Source organism: Puntigrus tetrazona, chromosome 18, assembly GCF_018831695.1.
Source record: "Puntigrus tetrazona isolate hp1 chromosome 18, ASM1883169v1, whole genome shotgun sequence".
NCBI lineage: Eukaryota > Metazoa > Chordata > Actinopteri > Cypriniformes > Cyprinidae > Puntigrus > Puntigrus tetrazona.
In genome coordinates, this window is record NC_056716.1 from 25,927,907 (window position 1) to 25,944,402 (window position 16,496).

Consider the following 16,496-nt stretch of genomic DNA (forward strand, 5'->3'; position numbering starts at 1 on the left):
GTACAACAGAACAGGATGGTGACATCAAGTCAGCTCGAGGGGAATGGAACTGACCCATGTGATGATGCTGAGCATGCTCATCTGTAATAACATTAGGATTCGCTTGGTAAGCCTCGTGGTGACTCTGAGGGTAATAGACAGTGGGACATGGAGGCATTGATGTGTATTTGGATATGCGAGGATGGTCCTGATATATTTTCGAAGGAACTCCATGGTGTGCCAATGTCCTTGGGTCATAAGTGTGGGGAAGACCCTTGTATATTTGTGGGGAACTGGGGCACGTTGGCAGTACTCTGGTGTGGAACCAATAAACTGATGTGCAGTGTTGTAAGAATAGCTCGGTTGCATTAAAGAAAGTGACCTTCTTGTCTCATTTGATCTAATACCATGGTAACTCTCAGTCTTTCCATCTTTTATTCCCTCCGCGCCGTGCTCTAACTGCAAAACCCTTTGTTGCGCCAATGCCTCCTGGCCCTTTTTATGCAGGTAAGCCAAGCGACTGAAATGAGCAGCCCATTCGTCATCATAAATGCGAGGGGACATCCTTTGTGGTCCATGTTCCACACCGTAGTGCCCTGCAGTGCATCCACGCTCAGTACAGCAGGGGCTATGCCCATATATCGGTTTTGGAATAGCCAACCCAACACAGCTTTCTGCATCTGATCCTCCAGTGTGACTCTTGGGAACTGCCACTGGAGAGATGACTCCAGCCGCCCTGGGACTGTGCTGTCTGGGACTGCTAGCATAATAGGCCAACCTTTGCTTGGCTGCCAACTCTTGCGGTACAGCACAGCGTCCACCACCAGCATCCACAGGGAAGGAGACTTTATCAGGCCTGTAAATGGTTGGAACTGGAATTGAACCCTCGGTGGCTGATGAGTGGATCCCTGGGCTCGGCCCATTTCTAATGCAGGTTTTTGAAGGACCCCATGGAGAAGGAAAGTCAAGTGCATCTTGTCCACCAAGAGAGTATGGGTAGTACGCTCTGCTGATTGGCAGAGCTTTGTCATGGGAATATTGTGGAAGACTGTCAGCTTTAGGGAGCCCTGTGGGGACTACAGAGCCCATTGCACCTTCCATATTACTTTGAATTAGAGGGTCGATGCAGCTCCGTCCCTGCTTACTGTTCATCTTGGACTGCCGACTCTGGCTTGACCCAGCTAAATCATAGCTATAGAAGAAAGTAAGAACAACAGTTCAGTTTTAGAGTTTATATGTTAAAAAAATAAGAGTTATCAATGCTCTACAGTCATCTGAATAAAATTTTATGCAAACAGTCACAGCCACACTTCATCTATGTGGTTTATCTATTTAGCAATGTGGTTGTCAAAAGTCGCCTGACTTTACAGTTCTTTATTCTATTTCCACAAGTATCATGTGACAGGTTGCTTTAAACATTAGGGAGACATATGTGAGCAGTAACCACAACAAGAAAAAGCTGTCACTTTTCTGCTTCACAAGTCAATTAGGTGTGAATATGTACAAATGTTCTGTCATATGCATTTTGAATTCATTTAGGACAGAAGAAAATATTTAGAGAGATAATATTATATACACACTCATATGTTTTAATCTTTCTGCTTCACAAGTCAATTAGGTGTGAATATGTACAAATGTTCTGTCATATGCATTTTGAATTCATTTAGGACAGAAGAAAATATTTTAGAGAGATAATATTATATACACACTCATATGTTTTGATCTTTCTTCGATCAAAAACCCTTACTGGACTTTTACTACTATACACCATTTTAAAGGTGTTCACCTAGAGGAAAGGTGTAAACATCCTCTGGTGACGTTCCTAATGAGAAAAGAGAGCATAATGATGCTCACAGGAGGGCAACACTAGGCTTGACAGTGGCAGTGAAGGTGGATTTAAGCGGTTTATCAGTGGTGGAGACAGCCAGTCCCCAGATGAGTCTACCCAGAGGTATAAAAGTGATGAAACAACCCCAACATCTTTCAGCATACTGTGGCTGCGTGTCAAAACCTAGTGACCTGCCTTCCTAGTCAGCAGCATCAATAGTCGCATGGAACATTTGGAACGCGCCCAAATATGCTGCACGTGCCTATGATGCCATTGCAACACAAAAGCGTCATGTCTGTTAAAACCCGAAACCTAACAGTTATCAAATGTTATCAAAAGTACGCATCAACATTATACAGCGCGACGCACACATCATCGTAAACTGAGGACAATTCTCTATTGTGCGCGCGAAGCGAACATGCAAATTCGCTAATGCAAATCTGCGTTAAGAAAAAAAAAAAAAAACACATTTGGGGACGTTTTGAGTATTTTGGTTAACTTCCGTCAACATTAACCTTAATATGTTTATCACACCTCTTTACACTGGGCTGAAACCAACGCCACAAAGAGCACGAGATATCGTAACTCAACATACATTTGAATAAACCGTGTAAAGAAAAAATATGTAGTACACAGCTGTAGCTGAAACGTAACATACTTTAAACCCGTGCCAAATACAGTTGTCAGCTTTCTTCTCTGTATTGACCATGTTAGTATCTCATCTCTTCGTCGATCTTAGACAACGCGTTTACGATCTAATCATCCTTCCAGAAAACTTTCGTTTATGCGGGAACACTCACCTCGCGCGCTGAGTATCCTATCCGACCGCACCAATCCATGACAACCGAAACACCCCCAAAGCATAACCCAAACAATCTGGACGCGGATGAAGTATCGTAGCAGAGAGTAGATAGAAGCATGTTTTAACGCCTCTGCTTATTTTCCGAAAGGTTACTTCAGTCAAAGTATGTCGGTAGCAGCACGTCTAGCCAATGGGTGGACGACAATGAAACAGGGCGGGGCATCAACGCACAGGCGGCAGCAGTTAAACGAAGCGAGAGAGATAGGCTGCATTTTTTACATGAACGTGAAACATTTTAACTTAAATGAACGCTTTAATGAACGCTCACGGCATAGTATAGTATATTTTTTACAGCCTGGAAACAGTATGAAGGAAATCAGGAAACTGGTCTCATTTAGGCTTCGGGCCTCTATGATTTATAGCCTACTGCATGTTTCACTTCAGCAGCTTTACTGCACCAGTCACAGTAGTACAGTGATTTAAGTGAAGCACCCAAGTGCGCATTGGTAATACAGACTGAAAAGAGATTTGGAAGTGTGTTTTGTTAGATGATCTGCATGAATCTGTTTTGTTGCATTAACCAATAAAGACTGACATGGCATTGAGACAAGATTCATTTGAAAAATAAGGGTTTTCTTCTAAACAAACCATTGTATATTTAGTACAATTGTAAGCCGAGCATAAATGTTCGTTTTTTTCTGATTCGTTATATATTTTGCCATGGTTACACTTGCACTGAGTAAAAGAAGCAGTTTTAGACAATCTTTTACAGAAAGTTAGGTAATGCCCAAAAATGTCTGTGAAAAAAATCTTACATTTTACATTATATTCTTATTTAAATCTGCATTTTAATTCAGTATAGATCGTGTGATCAGCAAAACAAATTGAGTGAAAAATTTGACAAAAAAATAGCTTTTTTTTTTTTTTTTTTTTAATGCCTTAGCGTACATTGTCACACAACTCAGCTCAACCTGATGGCAAAAACCTCTCACTGTCTGTAAACAGAATACAAAAATATTTACAGAATTTAAAATACCAAATCTATCTTCCCATTTTAAATAATTATTTAAAAAAGTGTCTGATGAAGTAAAGTGAAAATGTCTGATTAGCGTAGGCTATATATATATTTTTTTGCTACACTGGGAAATACTGTAAATGTGCTGTAGATTGATTACTATTTAGTGATTTATAGTCACTTCAGTGGTATAAATTAACAGTGGTTTTAACAGGAAACTGTACTAATTAAAAAAAAAAGTTGTTAGTACTATCAGCAGCGCCTTAACAGCCATGAGCTACAAACATATCCTGTAGGCCTATATGTGGTTTGTTATGCTTAAAAAAAAACCATTCACCAATATCTGTGTGGAAATATCACTAACTGTCAGTTTTGAGCTAGTAAAACCTTGCCTTGGTTGTTCAGCTGAAAAGAAAATGTACTTAGACAAACTGGACTCCTTTGTCAAGCTTCTTCAACCATTATGTCACTCATGGAGGAGTCAAAGTACCAGTCAGTACTTGACATAGAAACTGACCATCACGTTTTGTCGCCTGTTCTTCTTTGCAAAATAACATCAAAAAGTTCCAGAAATTATAACTTTATTTCGACACTTATTTTTACAATGAACACTTTTTAATATCAGATGCAGAAACTGAGAGTTTGTGTGACAAAAGACTTTATATGTTAAAATATGACAACAAAGCCGCACTGCGTCGAAACATTTAACCATTACGCTGGCAACCCGAGCTTTCACCAAAATAGGGCATATACTTGTATATTTTATATCCGCATGTATGTTGTTTTATATCCTTGTATGTTTTATATCCATATAAAACATTAATAAACATTTAGTAAATAATGGGCTTATAATTTCCTAGTTTGGCTTACACTGACTCTACAACGTTATACATGAGTGATAATAAAAGCACACCACATTAGTATCTATTTAATGTGTGGAATTATAATTATAGCTGATTGATTTATGTAGCCAATTAAAATTAAAATGAAAGATTAAAAGCCAATATTGAGAAGAAAAGAATAATGCAGAGGAATACATTAGAGGCCGAACGAAGCAGCTCTGTAACTAGCAGGTCTTTGTGTTTTATTTTATAAGTGATTTAAAAACACTTTTGAACGCTGGCATCCTTCCACATTTCTGTGTAGAGGAATGTAACACTTCCCTTTTTATCTATCCTGAGACACAGATGTGTCCAGTCATCCTGCTTATTCTGACAAAATCTTCAGAACAATGGATCACGTTGACCTAAAAAGAATGTAGAACTAAGAAAGATATAAGAAAATGAAACAGGAAATTAGATATCATGATTCTCCCATGACCAGGAATGACACAAGCATGCCTTAAAGGGTAATCTTCAAACTGACACAACCAAAATGTTCAAGAGTCAAACCTTTGTGTAACTAAGTAGCTTACGCTCATGTTTTCCTTGACAAAGTTACTGAGTTGCAACCAGCCCCATCACCCCCTGTTAGGACTCATAACAGTGCTGATAGGTAGTCCAAACATTGCCGGCGGGAATGATAATACCGCGTTTTAATGTTTACACTGAAGGGCCCTCGCTTATCAGGAAGTTGGTGCCGCTAAAAAAATGGGAGGTTTATGTTTATCTACAGTCAAACTGATTGGAGTATGAAATGTAATAGTCATTATTATTTTCAATGCACAAAAGTGAAAAAAAGTTTCACATCCACTGTGTAAAAGAACATTTACACAATGGATGAGAACATTCCCACATTATATGGGAAGAGGAATCCAGAAAATGGTGAAACTGCATTGTCACATTAATTTTGTAATACTACTGTTGTTTTGTTCATTGAGCTTTATTTTTTATATATATATATATAAAATATTTTGTAAAATCCAAAAACAAAAAAAAACTACAACAGCCCACCTTTTCAAGATCCCACCTTTTTTGTACTGATATATAACTTTGAGGTACTAATATGCACCCTTTTGGGGTAAATAAAGTTTGTGTACCAGCTTTTGTATCTGTTTTATGTGTGTGTAGCCTTATTTTTGACATTTGGAAAGTCACAAATGAACATATAACAATACAATAAGCGTATGAAACTTCAAACTTGTAAGACTTTCTTTCTTTTGTGGAACACAATATAAACAGTGAGATCCAATGCAGTTAAGCATACTTGTCTCTTAGGGGTGCAAAACGTTTTCTGAACAATTATATATAATTATATCATGAATTGCTAATAAGTTTGTGCACTTCCAATTCATATGTAAGAGATATGCTGGAAATACTTGATCCACACCATCCCTCAGAAAGATTCAAACTATTTAAAAAATGGTAATGTACAGAAATTAACATCTATTAAAAATAAGTGTATGAATGTGAGATCTTCTGGAAGGAACATTTCCTGCTTTCACTCAGTATGTTCCATTACCTCCTTGTCTTTGCAAAGGTCAAGAGCTTTGCTGTCAATATGCATGCTAGCATCAAAGATATTGTATCATCTTGTATAATAAATGCTGAAGGGTAAACATGCATGGCCAATAACTTCTGCTCCACTTCCTTTAATTACAGAAACCCTTATGAAAATTGCTCTCTGTAATCACAGAACGATGTCTTAAGTATCTGACCCAGATAAGCAAAAGTAAATATTGCTTGGAAGGACAAAGTTGCTTTAATTCATCACCTCACACACATAAATAAGGTACATCAGTTATCCATTTACTTAAACTGTTGCACACGACTATTTACTACAGAACAGACCTCTATAGTAGATATAGCACAAATGATTTACAAACCCTCTTCAAATTTAAAGAGATAGATCACTCAGAAAATACATGTTCGGACATCATTTACTCACCCACGTGTCATTCTAAACTTGTATGATAAAATATGATGTATCCTTTTAAAAAATTCTAGCTCTAGTTTTACACTATAATGTGAGACCAGGCGAATCTATAGGATTCTTTAAAGTCAGATTTTTTTTTAAGGAATCTCTGCATTTCAGATTTGATGCAACACAGATGGCAGAGATAACGTATTCCAGCTGTCTGTTGTTTATTGAAGCCTGTCGTCTTTTTTGAGTTAATGGTTGGCCATAATTGGTACAGGAGGCCAGAACTAGGTCATTTATTATCTGAATCTATATTGTATGTTTACTTCATAATAAGTGATATCTGGAGTGAATCAGATACATGCACGCAAAATGTTTTAATCACTACTGTGTAAGTGTATTGTAATTGTTGTGCAATTTTTATTCCTTTTATTTAGCTATTTATTCATTTTCTGGAAAGAAAACATGAAAGTTCCCCATGAACAAAAGATTTAATTGTTAAGACAACAAAGACAAGACTCCTGCAAAATACAATAAGAAAGACCTGTTGAGAGTGATACAGAGTATAATCAAAGGACCAAAATGTATTATATTGGAAAAATACACCATATATACTAACGTATGTTAATTATTGAGTAAATAGTGGACTAACGGTAATATATAAGACAAATACCCTATGAACGCTACAGTATATCTGTTAACTGTGTATGATATTTTACCCCGCCGAGACTGCCTCTACATAGCCTAGACAAGTTGATGTCCTCGGTAAGACCCCCTGTTCCCTAAGGGATGGTCTTTCCTCAGAAGCAGAGTCTCTGCAGGATTTCCTACAATGCCTTGTGCTTCAGTTTCCATGGTGTTATGCATTAATGCTGATCAACAGATGGCACCAGGAGTTCTTTATATAAAAGCCTATAAGACAAGACGAAAACAATGCTGCTAGATTATCCAAGTCAATTCCCAGCTAACAAAAATATTTTGCTAACATTCCCAGCGAATTAGCAAAATGCTATTTCTGCATGTTCACAACCATGTTCCGGTGTTTTGAAAGCTTTTTTTCTTCGTTATATACAAACGTTATGGGAAAGTTCCGTTTTATCACTTTTGAATGTTTTCTTTAAAAACATAAAAACATTATTGAAACAACATTATTTTTAATATTATCAGAAGAACCTTCGAGACAAGCTTTAGCCAAAGTTCTAAGAATATTTTCTATTAGCTACGTTGTTCTGGCACTTATACACTAAATATATTACATAAATATAGCCATTTTATCTAAACAGGGAAAAATATTCAGAGGGAGAAGCTAATGTGATGGCTGTGAAAAAATAAAACCAGTTCAGGTGTGGGGGTGGGGTGAGATGATTTTTTTGATTCTGAAAAAAAAGGATGCAAAATAACCCTGATGTTCTTCATGTGGTGCTTTGGAAGTTGTAATATTTGATGCCTCAATCATATTTTTATTTAACCGAAATACAAGCTGTAAGGTGTTTTACAGTTACGGTTAAGAAATATCTTGAAAATAACCATCTACGGACAAGGAAGAAAACAATGGAAAAACTAATGTTAGGAGATAGGAAAATTCATTTTGTGGCTCTTTGGTCGGCACATTCCTCTTAAAGGAATAGTTCACATTTCAAAATGAAAATTTGCTGAAAATGTACTTACCCTCAAATCATTAAAGACGTTGATGGGTTTGTTTCTTCTCCATATTTGGAGAAATTTAACAATAGTTAGTTTCTTCATATTGCCTAGTAATACATTTTTAATATGAACTTAAGAATAAATTCACACAAGTGAGTTAGAGTTAACTGAATGTGTTATAAATAATTTATAAATAACGTAAACCTAGATTTATGAATGCTGTTGAACTTTTTAGTTTACGATACCCAACACATAAAACCGTTTTATTCTCAGACGTTTCCTGCCATCGGTTAACAGCTGTACCTTTTTAGCAGCAGCAGCAGCAATCGTGCTTCTTTGCATGTGTTTACTTTAACCGTGCGATATGTTTAGTATGAGTGATGAAACCGTGCCAGCTCAGGAGCTACAGTCATCAGGAGCCATGAGTTCACTCATCTGTAGAGTTACATCAGCCATGTCTGTATTACCTCTCAGCTGCCTGGGGAAGAAGCACCAAGGGCCTGTCAGCATCCCCAAAGGACTACGAGCAGGAAATGTGACAAGTGTTTACTCAACCTTAGTGACACCTTCAACATCAAGCAATCTGTTGGGGTACACCTGAGCCCCATGTGTGCATGCGAGTCCTTTTTGCGTGTGGTTTAAATTCATACCTTAAATTTTACATGACAATAAAACATAAGGTATAGGCATGGACAAAAACTGTTATAATATTATAATTGTTTTATTTTGCTCTGCGTCGTGGAGGGGACGTCATTTCACCAGAATTGAGCAATATTTTAGTTCTTGATGTTTCGCAAAATATGTTTCCCATGTAGTTTCCTGTCACTCCTCCACAAAGTGCATTTCAGTGAACTGGCCTTGACTAACACAGATCACAACCCACACTGGACTAAAAATATTTCACTCTCGTTTAGCATGCAAAGAGATAGGTGCCTCCGCTGCATTACACTCAGTTGATTTCACTCTTCCAACACCTGCTTGAGGAACATTTCCCCTCCTTCCGGAGAACCTGTTTTTAAAGTCAGACTTGGCAGCCAATGACAAGAGGACACCGCATCAGACTGGAGACTGTGTGTAAAGCAGCACTGACTACATCTGATGACAACACCTCAGCTGCTTTGCTAAACAAATGAGGATGAACAAGTGTTTTGATTAAATGTTAAAATTTTATGTGCCAGTGTATGAATCCTCTCCCATTATGACTGACCCAACAGCTATAGATTCATTCATAAAAAGTAATTTAGCATGTTTAGTGAGTAGCCACTGTTTGGGAATGTTTGAACACACACACATATACATATATGCATGTTCTGGAGAAATTTTTCACCGATTGTTCAGTGAATGTTCACATAAGCTGTTCATCCCTATACACACATTAGCAGGATGTTATCTATCCTCTTAAACTGCAGTGACATAGAAACACCCTTTGTTCTAACCCCAATGTCAGGCATGTGTGTTGACTAGACCTTTATGAATCTTTTACCTTGAGGAAAAGACACAAAAAGAATGCTTGAGGATGAGGGAAACAATTATGTAGACAGAGTAGACAATCAAGCCATTAATACTATATGCCATTTAGGTGCAAAATTAATGTGTTCAATTTAACAATTAAAATACTTAAAATACCGACAAAAATCATTTCTGATCATAATCTGGTGTACTTCCCATGACCACTATCTATCATATTTGTCTCTGCAAAGTCCATTGAAGGCTGGAATGATATTACTTGGGGAAGGTAATTCTAAAAATGTGCATAAAAATAAAGGGAACTTAAAAAGTCAGGGCAGATGACATAGCCCCAAATGTTGCATTTTAGAAACTGTAACATTTCAACACTTTTAGAAATAAGAAGATATATATATATATATATATATATATATATATATATATATATATATATATATATATATATATATATATATATATATGCTTTTGCTCTCTGTATATTTTAGCCAAATGAGAATCAAGGTGGTTAACCACATATGATTAACACATGGAACACATTTCTAACAGTAACAGGATATGTACCTAAACAAAACAATATTTGAAGGTGTTAAGTGCATTAGTATCTTCTAGCACAATCTGAGACTATTTTCATGAAAATCTCTCGCTGCTGTTGTGGTCAGAGGCCCCTCACTCAACCTCTGAGGCCCTCGCTGGGTGAAAGGTCACAGAGAGTACATGCATGCCAACACACTTAAAAACAGTTAAGACTGCTATGGCCTTTTTATTAGAATTTCTTGGGTTTATATTTAATCAACAAGATTTTAAAAAAGTCAGAAGTGTAACATATAAAGATAGACATCTTATTTTTCATTCTGGGAATTTTTTTTTTTTTTTATATATATTTTTATTAGGAAAAGGGCTTCCATAAATAATCTCTTCATCACTGATATGTTTAGTCCGAGGTCTTTGGGGATGTTTCTGGACTGTATTGTTTGACATTTTCTACAATAGTTGAAACCTCTGCCATGGCGCCTTTACCTGTGAAGAAAGCAAGACTGGAATGTAAGACGAGGCAAAACACAAGAAACATTAATTCATTAAGTCCTTCTTTGATCAAAGAGCAGGCTTATCTAAGCCTGCCAGACTCCATCTGTTTGATCTTCAGTTAACGAATAATGCATGAGTGATTTCACACATTGATGAGAATTTTTTATCTGTTCCATTTTCCCTTATCATTGCAACTGCCTTATAAATGCCATGCACTTTCTTAGAGGATACCTTCATCTCCACAGACTAGTTTTTTGGCAATGCATGGTATCTCAATGTAATAAAGCTTTTAAGTGTGGCCACTTGCTGCGCGGTGATAGGGTGCTGCCACATGGCTGTGTTCATAGCAGGACAGAAGAGCAGAGGACGGCTGGTGTCCCAGGCACGCACCACACATGTCTGTCATCAACAAAATGGATACTTAGATACTAATGCATCAAAACATATTTATACAAAATGCCACAACAATGTAATCAATGCACGACCTACCAGGAGGTTGTCACATATTCCGCTGGCAATTTTACCAAGTGTGTTGGCATCCAGTGGAGCAATTACTAGAAGATCTGCCCAGCGTCTAAGTTCGATATGTAGCACAGGGTCAGAGCGATTTGTCCACATCTAGCACAGAAATATAAAGAAAGCCCTTATCAGTAGCCAATCTGGCTGTTGATGTAACGCCACAGCAGGAAAAAAATATTATGTTGTTCTCTGAAAAGTGAAAATGCACCGCTTCCTCTTCAAAGGCTGTACTTACCTCCCACTCATCCTTATCTGTGTACACACGGACAGGGACTTCATTGATATCGTAAAATGAGTGGCGTGGTCCGTGGTGACCACACGGACATCAACCTAGAGAACAGAACAGAAAAAATAACCTTGATGCAAAATTCACTCAAATTTAAATAATTATAAATTCACAATAAAAAGTATGAAAAAACAAAAAAACAAAAAAAGTATGAAAAAATACACATGAAGTTAAAGGATGTTTTATATATTTATTTATCTTACTTATTTCCAAATTAATCATTAAAACAAACAAACAACAAAATGTAATCAGGAAAAAAAATGCAATATCGATTTGAATCAAAATAAATTATTTACAATTACAAAAATGATAGATAGAAACTATAAGAGAACTAGCATAATTTTCATATTTTAAAAAAATGTTCACTAGAAATTCATATATATGGTCATATTAGAATATAGTGTTGTAACAAATAGCACTCTCTAGTGGATAAATGTGTGAAATGACAGTGACATTATGAACATAATAACCTCACCGACAGCAGTGGGTCAAATGTGAAATCATGCAGAAACTTTTTGCACTATGTCTGAATAAACATACACTTACCCCTGGAATCTCAAGTAGTTGAGTTACCAACAAAGGCGCCTTTAGTGCAGCTACACTGCCGGTCAAACCAACTAAAACATGAAATTGTCTACCATCTCTTTGCAAGTCCAGTTGTATATTATCAGATTCAGATTTCTGCTGCATCATATAAGTAATATTCTTATTAACTATATAAGACTTTTAGATTTAGTTAGTTTCCCCTGTCTAAAGTATTTCTCTTGCGAGGTATGACATTTGTATAATTCATATTTGAAATGTAGTTAGGTTGAGACATTTTATTGGACAGTTACACCTCACACATTTAAGCAGCGGTAAATCTACAGCCAGTGCATGTCAGCCGCGGCTCATTCTTCAAGATTTGTCTACTTCCGTAAACATTAGAGCTGTTGCGCACATCGTCACAGCGCCGTCGCTGGCTGGAGACACCTAGTAAAACAACGTATGAAGCTATCAAATGGATAATATACCTACATATTAGATGATGTACGCCTTTATTTGTAAAAATGAAATATAATTAAAAATGCATAAAAATTTTTTTGTGCTTTGTGCTACCCACAGTACTGAGGGAAGTTCGCGCATAGGCTGTTAAATATCGTAAATATTTTATACTACATATAATAAAAAACAATGAATTGATGGTTTTGTTTTGTACACAGTATATATTTCTTGTCGTTCGTTTGTTCGCCACGTCATTCGCAGTGGTTTGTGGGTAGCGTAGTTCATTGTCTTGCACGTTTTATGTATTTTTCTTTAAATCGATGTTTAAATGCTGCAGCTTGTCTCGGAACAGGGTGGTTTGATTTAAGGAGTGAAACGTTTTACCTTTTGTAATTTATTTATAATACATTGTACACTTCCGTAATTTGAACAAGTGGGCGGTGAGTGTTGCGGTCGTGACACATGCACGCACGCGCACTCGAAGAATATTCTGGACAAATGACAGAATCCTTGGAAACGTCTTCCGGATGCTTGTTGCAAGATTTACATCGCCCGTCATTCATTGTTAAATCTGAGTAAGGCGCGTTATTTAATGTGAATATTTGCGATGCGGGCTCTCACACCTCACGTGTACTGGGCGCAGCGGCATGGGGAGATATACCTGCGAGTGGAGATCAGTGATGCACAGGTAAGAAAAACTTGTTTTGGGGCAATTATTACATAGTAGCCCTTTCCGTATTCTGTTTTCTTTTCGCTTTTTATTTATATATATATATATATATATATATATATATATATATATATATATATATATATATATATATATATATATATATATGCCAATCCAGATCGAATGTTACAGAACTGTATGAATAATGTTAAGTTGTATATCAATAGATTGATATGGTGTTGAATAACAATAGCCTCTGTAGGTCTGTTGACATCAAGTCTAGGTCACAGAGAATAAAAATGAAGATTACTGAATGGGAGATCAGGACTTGATCCTGCTGGACCTACTAACCATCTGGCCCGGTTACAATGATAGAGCATGTTTTATTTACAATCCAGTTTCTGACACAGGAGGAGCATCTGCCCCTTTCTCCTTAATTGCTTTTCAAAGCAGGTTTGACCAGTCCTCTAAATTATTGCTATTGCTGTGGTATGGTGTTAAAATGGTTGATGTGACTCTCTTCTTGCAAATAAATGTTAAAACAGTTAAGAAAGCTGTTACATTGTTTACATTAGTATGTCTTCAATAAGTCAGAAAGGCAAAAAATTTTTTTGGCATTTTAATTGGCAACCCTGAAAACACAAGCCCCAAAAACCAGTGGTTCTCAGACATTTTTCTTATTCCAGGATGCCCCATTGCTGTGTATGGCTATACCAATATGGCTAGGAACAGCTATCTGCAGATAAAAGTGCTATATTGTGCTCATTTAATAATCTAACCACTTAAGGGATTAAAAAACAACATGGAATATCAATAATCAGCTCACGTAAATGTGTTTTTTTATTGCAATCCATTCATTACTGATGCTTTATTATTATTACAAACTGTGTATTATAATATCCATTTGATGCGTGGTGCATTTAAGGGCATTTTACTGATGAAACAGGCGGTGGGAGGAGGAGCTTAAAACTTTACTTCACACTTCTTTGTACTCGTTTTGTCTCTGTCGCATAGAATCTCAGTATTGGCGTAGAAGAGAACATTCTTCAATTCAAAGGTACATTTCGTGACTAACATCTGCTAGTTGCTCGTTCTCTTTGGTTGTTTGACTCTCATTCTACTCTTTTAGGACAAGGGCATGGAGCAAAAGGAGAAAATGAATATGAATTCAGTCTGGAATTCCTAAAAGCCGTTAAACCCGAGGTAACCGCCATCCTTCTTTACACCGTTGTGAGAATTTTGTCCGGTTGCACAACGAAGAAGCGGGAGGAACGTGAAAATGTTTGTGTTCACAGGTGAAACACAAATCCACCCAGCGGCAGGTGAATATCACAGTAAGGAAGAAGGAGCACGTCTGGTGGGACCGACTCACTAAACAAGAGAAGAAGCCACTGTTTTTAGCACCTGATTTTGACCGCTGGCTGGATGAGTCAGATGCAGAAATGGAGCTCAGAGAGAAGGTGAGAAGGTTTACTAATATCCAAAAACTTGTTTGCTGTACTTCACAGTAGTGCTTCACAGTCTGATGCGTTAAACTGTTTATGCACACAGGAAGAGAAAATAAACAAAATCAGCATTGAGTCGAGGGTTCGTAAGGACCGTGAGTATATATTAAATTTGAAGTAAACACATTGGGTCAGCTTGCCAAATAATACCCATGTATTTATTACTCTTTTTATGCTTATGTGTTTACAGCTTTTCTTGGCTTGAAAAGGGTTTCTCTTTATGTACAACTTGGTCCAGTTCCTCGGTTATTCCTGGATATTTGTTAACATGACTGTACGTCTGTTCATTCTTGGGCAAGGTTAGTCCAGTTTTTCAGCTTCATTTTGTAAGCAGTTTAAATATACACTTCTGCTTTTTAGCTGTTATTATTGTGTGGAGAAGCTTCTCATTTGAATTTTTTTAGAAGGCCTGCAGGTCTGTTATGCAAATTTTTGTATGTGTGTGTACATATTTATATTATGAAATATGAGCAGTTTGAAACATGTTGTGTGAAAAGCTGCTTTTATTGGTTTGGTGTAAAGTGCTGTTTCAAGTGTGAAAACATAGTTGTCTATCTCAGTATGGTCTTTACTGTTTTTTCTAAACCCAACAGATTCATTCTATGATACATTCCATACCATTGCCGACGTGATGTACTTCTGCCAGATGCTGGCAATAATGGAGGTTATTAATCCTGCTATTGGGTTGGTTAAGACTGGAGTCATGCCTGCTTTCATTCAGGTGTGTCTGGTGCATTTTCACGTTTTTGTAACCAATCCAATGCACTTACATACTGCTTTGAATAATCAATTCTATGCTAGTGAATACTTGCATTTCTCTTGTTAAAGGTGATGGGGAGGAACTTCATCCTTTTTGTCATATTTGGCACATTAGATGACATGCAGAACAAGCCAGTGGTCTTTTTCGTTTTTTATCTGTGGAGTATGATTGAGATATTCAGGTAATTAATAGTGTGTTACATATGCACGTTTTTTAAAAGAGCAGTTTCTGCTGTTGGTGAGGTTACGTAGGAGTTTGTGTGAGGGTAGCTTACATTCTTTATCTACAGGATATCCTCTTATCATTTTAACTTCCTATTTGCACTCGTTAGTTTGCTGAAATGTATTTTCTCTTTCTAAAATATGCAGAAATTAGAACCTAATTTGAAATTACAGCAACAGAATTATGTGTATGTGTTGGTTAATGATTTTAGGCAGTTTTTATAATCTTTGCTTTCATCAGTGAAGTGGTTTCTGTACAGTCACAGTTTATCCACACTTCTTCCGCTGTTACTCTCTTCCTGTGGGCTCACACTACTTATCACTTAGGAGACACTCATCCGTGTGCAAATAGTGAAATGGCAGAGTACCTCAAAACTAGGGCTGAAAGCAATCAAACTAGTTCATATGACAATATATAAATAAGAATACATATGTCTCTTTGTTAGTATAAAAGACTTAAAAGAACAAAAATCTTGCATTTGTAGCTTTAAAATGAACCATAGGTATCCTTTCTACATGCTGGCCTGCATTTTGTAAAAATGGAATGGAAGTTGTTGACGGAATGGAAGTTGTTGAGATACACCATATGGATACCGCTGTATCCTCTCGGAGTTCTAGCTGAAGGTATGAGTTCATAATCTGTAGATTAACCCTAACAGAAAAAAACATGATAGGCTGTTCATGAGAAAGTGCGACATTAATGTATAATGTACAAGTGTAATTGACAGCTTTTCTTTTTCTCCCTTATATTATGATCAGCTGTATGTGATCCAATCCATCCCTATCTTTGATGAAACCAAACTCCTCAGTATTCCTCTGCCTAAAGCCATTGGCACCTCTCTCAGCTTTTCCTACATCCTGCAGCTTTACCTGGTGATCATGTTCTTGGTAAGGTCCACAAAATGCATGCAAAAAAATGATTCCAGATTCAATGTATTTTTAATAGACATTTTAAATTAAAGGGGTTACATGATGTGATCAAGTTTTCGTT

General features: G+C 36.8%; 3 protein-coding genes across 3 annotated transcripts; 1 reads left to right on the forward strand and 2 right to left on the reverse strand.

Moving 5' to 3' along the window:
* Positions 1-24: 24 nt before the first annotated feature.
* Positions 25-2,789, reverse strand: LOC122362779. Its single transcript, XM_043264334.1, has 2 exons — positions 2,608-2,789; positions 25-1,171 (listed from the first exon to the last, which is right to left on the reverse strand). The coding sequence occupies exon 2, from the start codon at positions 1,129-1,131 to the stop codon at positions 25-27; it is 1,107 nt and encodes a 368-aa protein (XP_043120269.1). The 5' UTR covers positions 1,132-1,171; positions 2,608-2,789.
* A 7,485-nt stretch (positions 2,790-10,274) lies between these two features.
* On the reverse strand, positions 10,275-12,184 carry ppcdc (phosphopantothenoylcysteine decarboxylase). Its single transcript, XM_043265012.1, is given in 7 exon segments — positions 10,275-10,551; positions 10,792-10,842; positions 10,845-10,959; positions 11,050-11,178; positions 11,315-11,370; positions 11,373-11,409; positions 11,912-12,184. Coding segments are annotated over 7 exon segments (621 nt in total). The 5' UTR covers positions 12,059-12,184; the 3' UTR covers positions 10,275-10,465.
* Positions 12,185-12,822: 638 nt separating this feature from the next.
* Positions 12,823-16,042, forward strand: hacd3 (3-hydroxyacyl-CoA dehydratase 3). Its single transcript, XM_043264335.1, is given in 10 exon segments — positions 12,823-13,037; positions 14,034-14,076; positions 14,149-14,222; positions 14,315-14,479; positions 14,571-14,619; positions 14,715-14,727; positions 14,729-14,823; positions 15,118-15,245; positions 15,353-15,465; positions 16,009-16,042. Coding segments are annotated over 10 exon segments (795 nt in total). The 5' UTR covers positions 12,823-12,956.
* Positions 16,043-16,496: the final 454 nt, after the last annotated feature.

Bases quoted from the DNA above. Each gene is read 5' to 3' on its own strand.
- LOC122362779 (XM_043264334.1), bottom strand. From the start codon at position 1,131: ATGAACAGTAAGCAGGGACGGAGCTGCATCGACCCTCTAATTCAAAGT.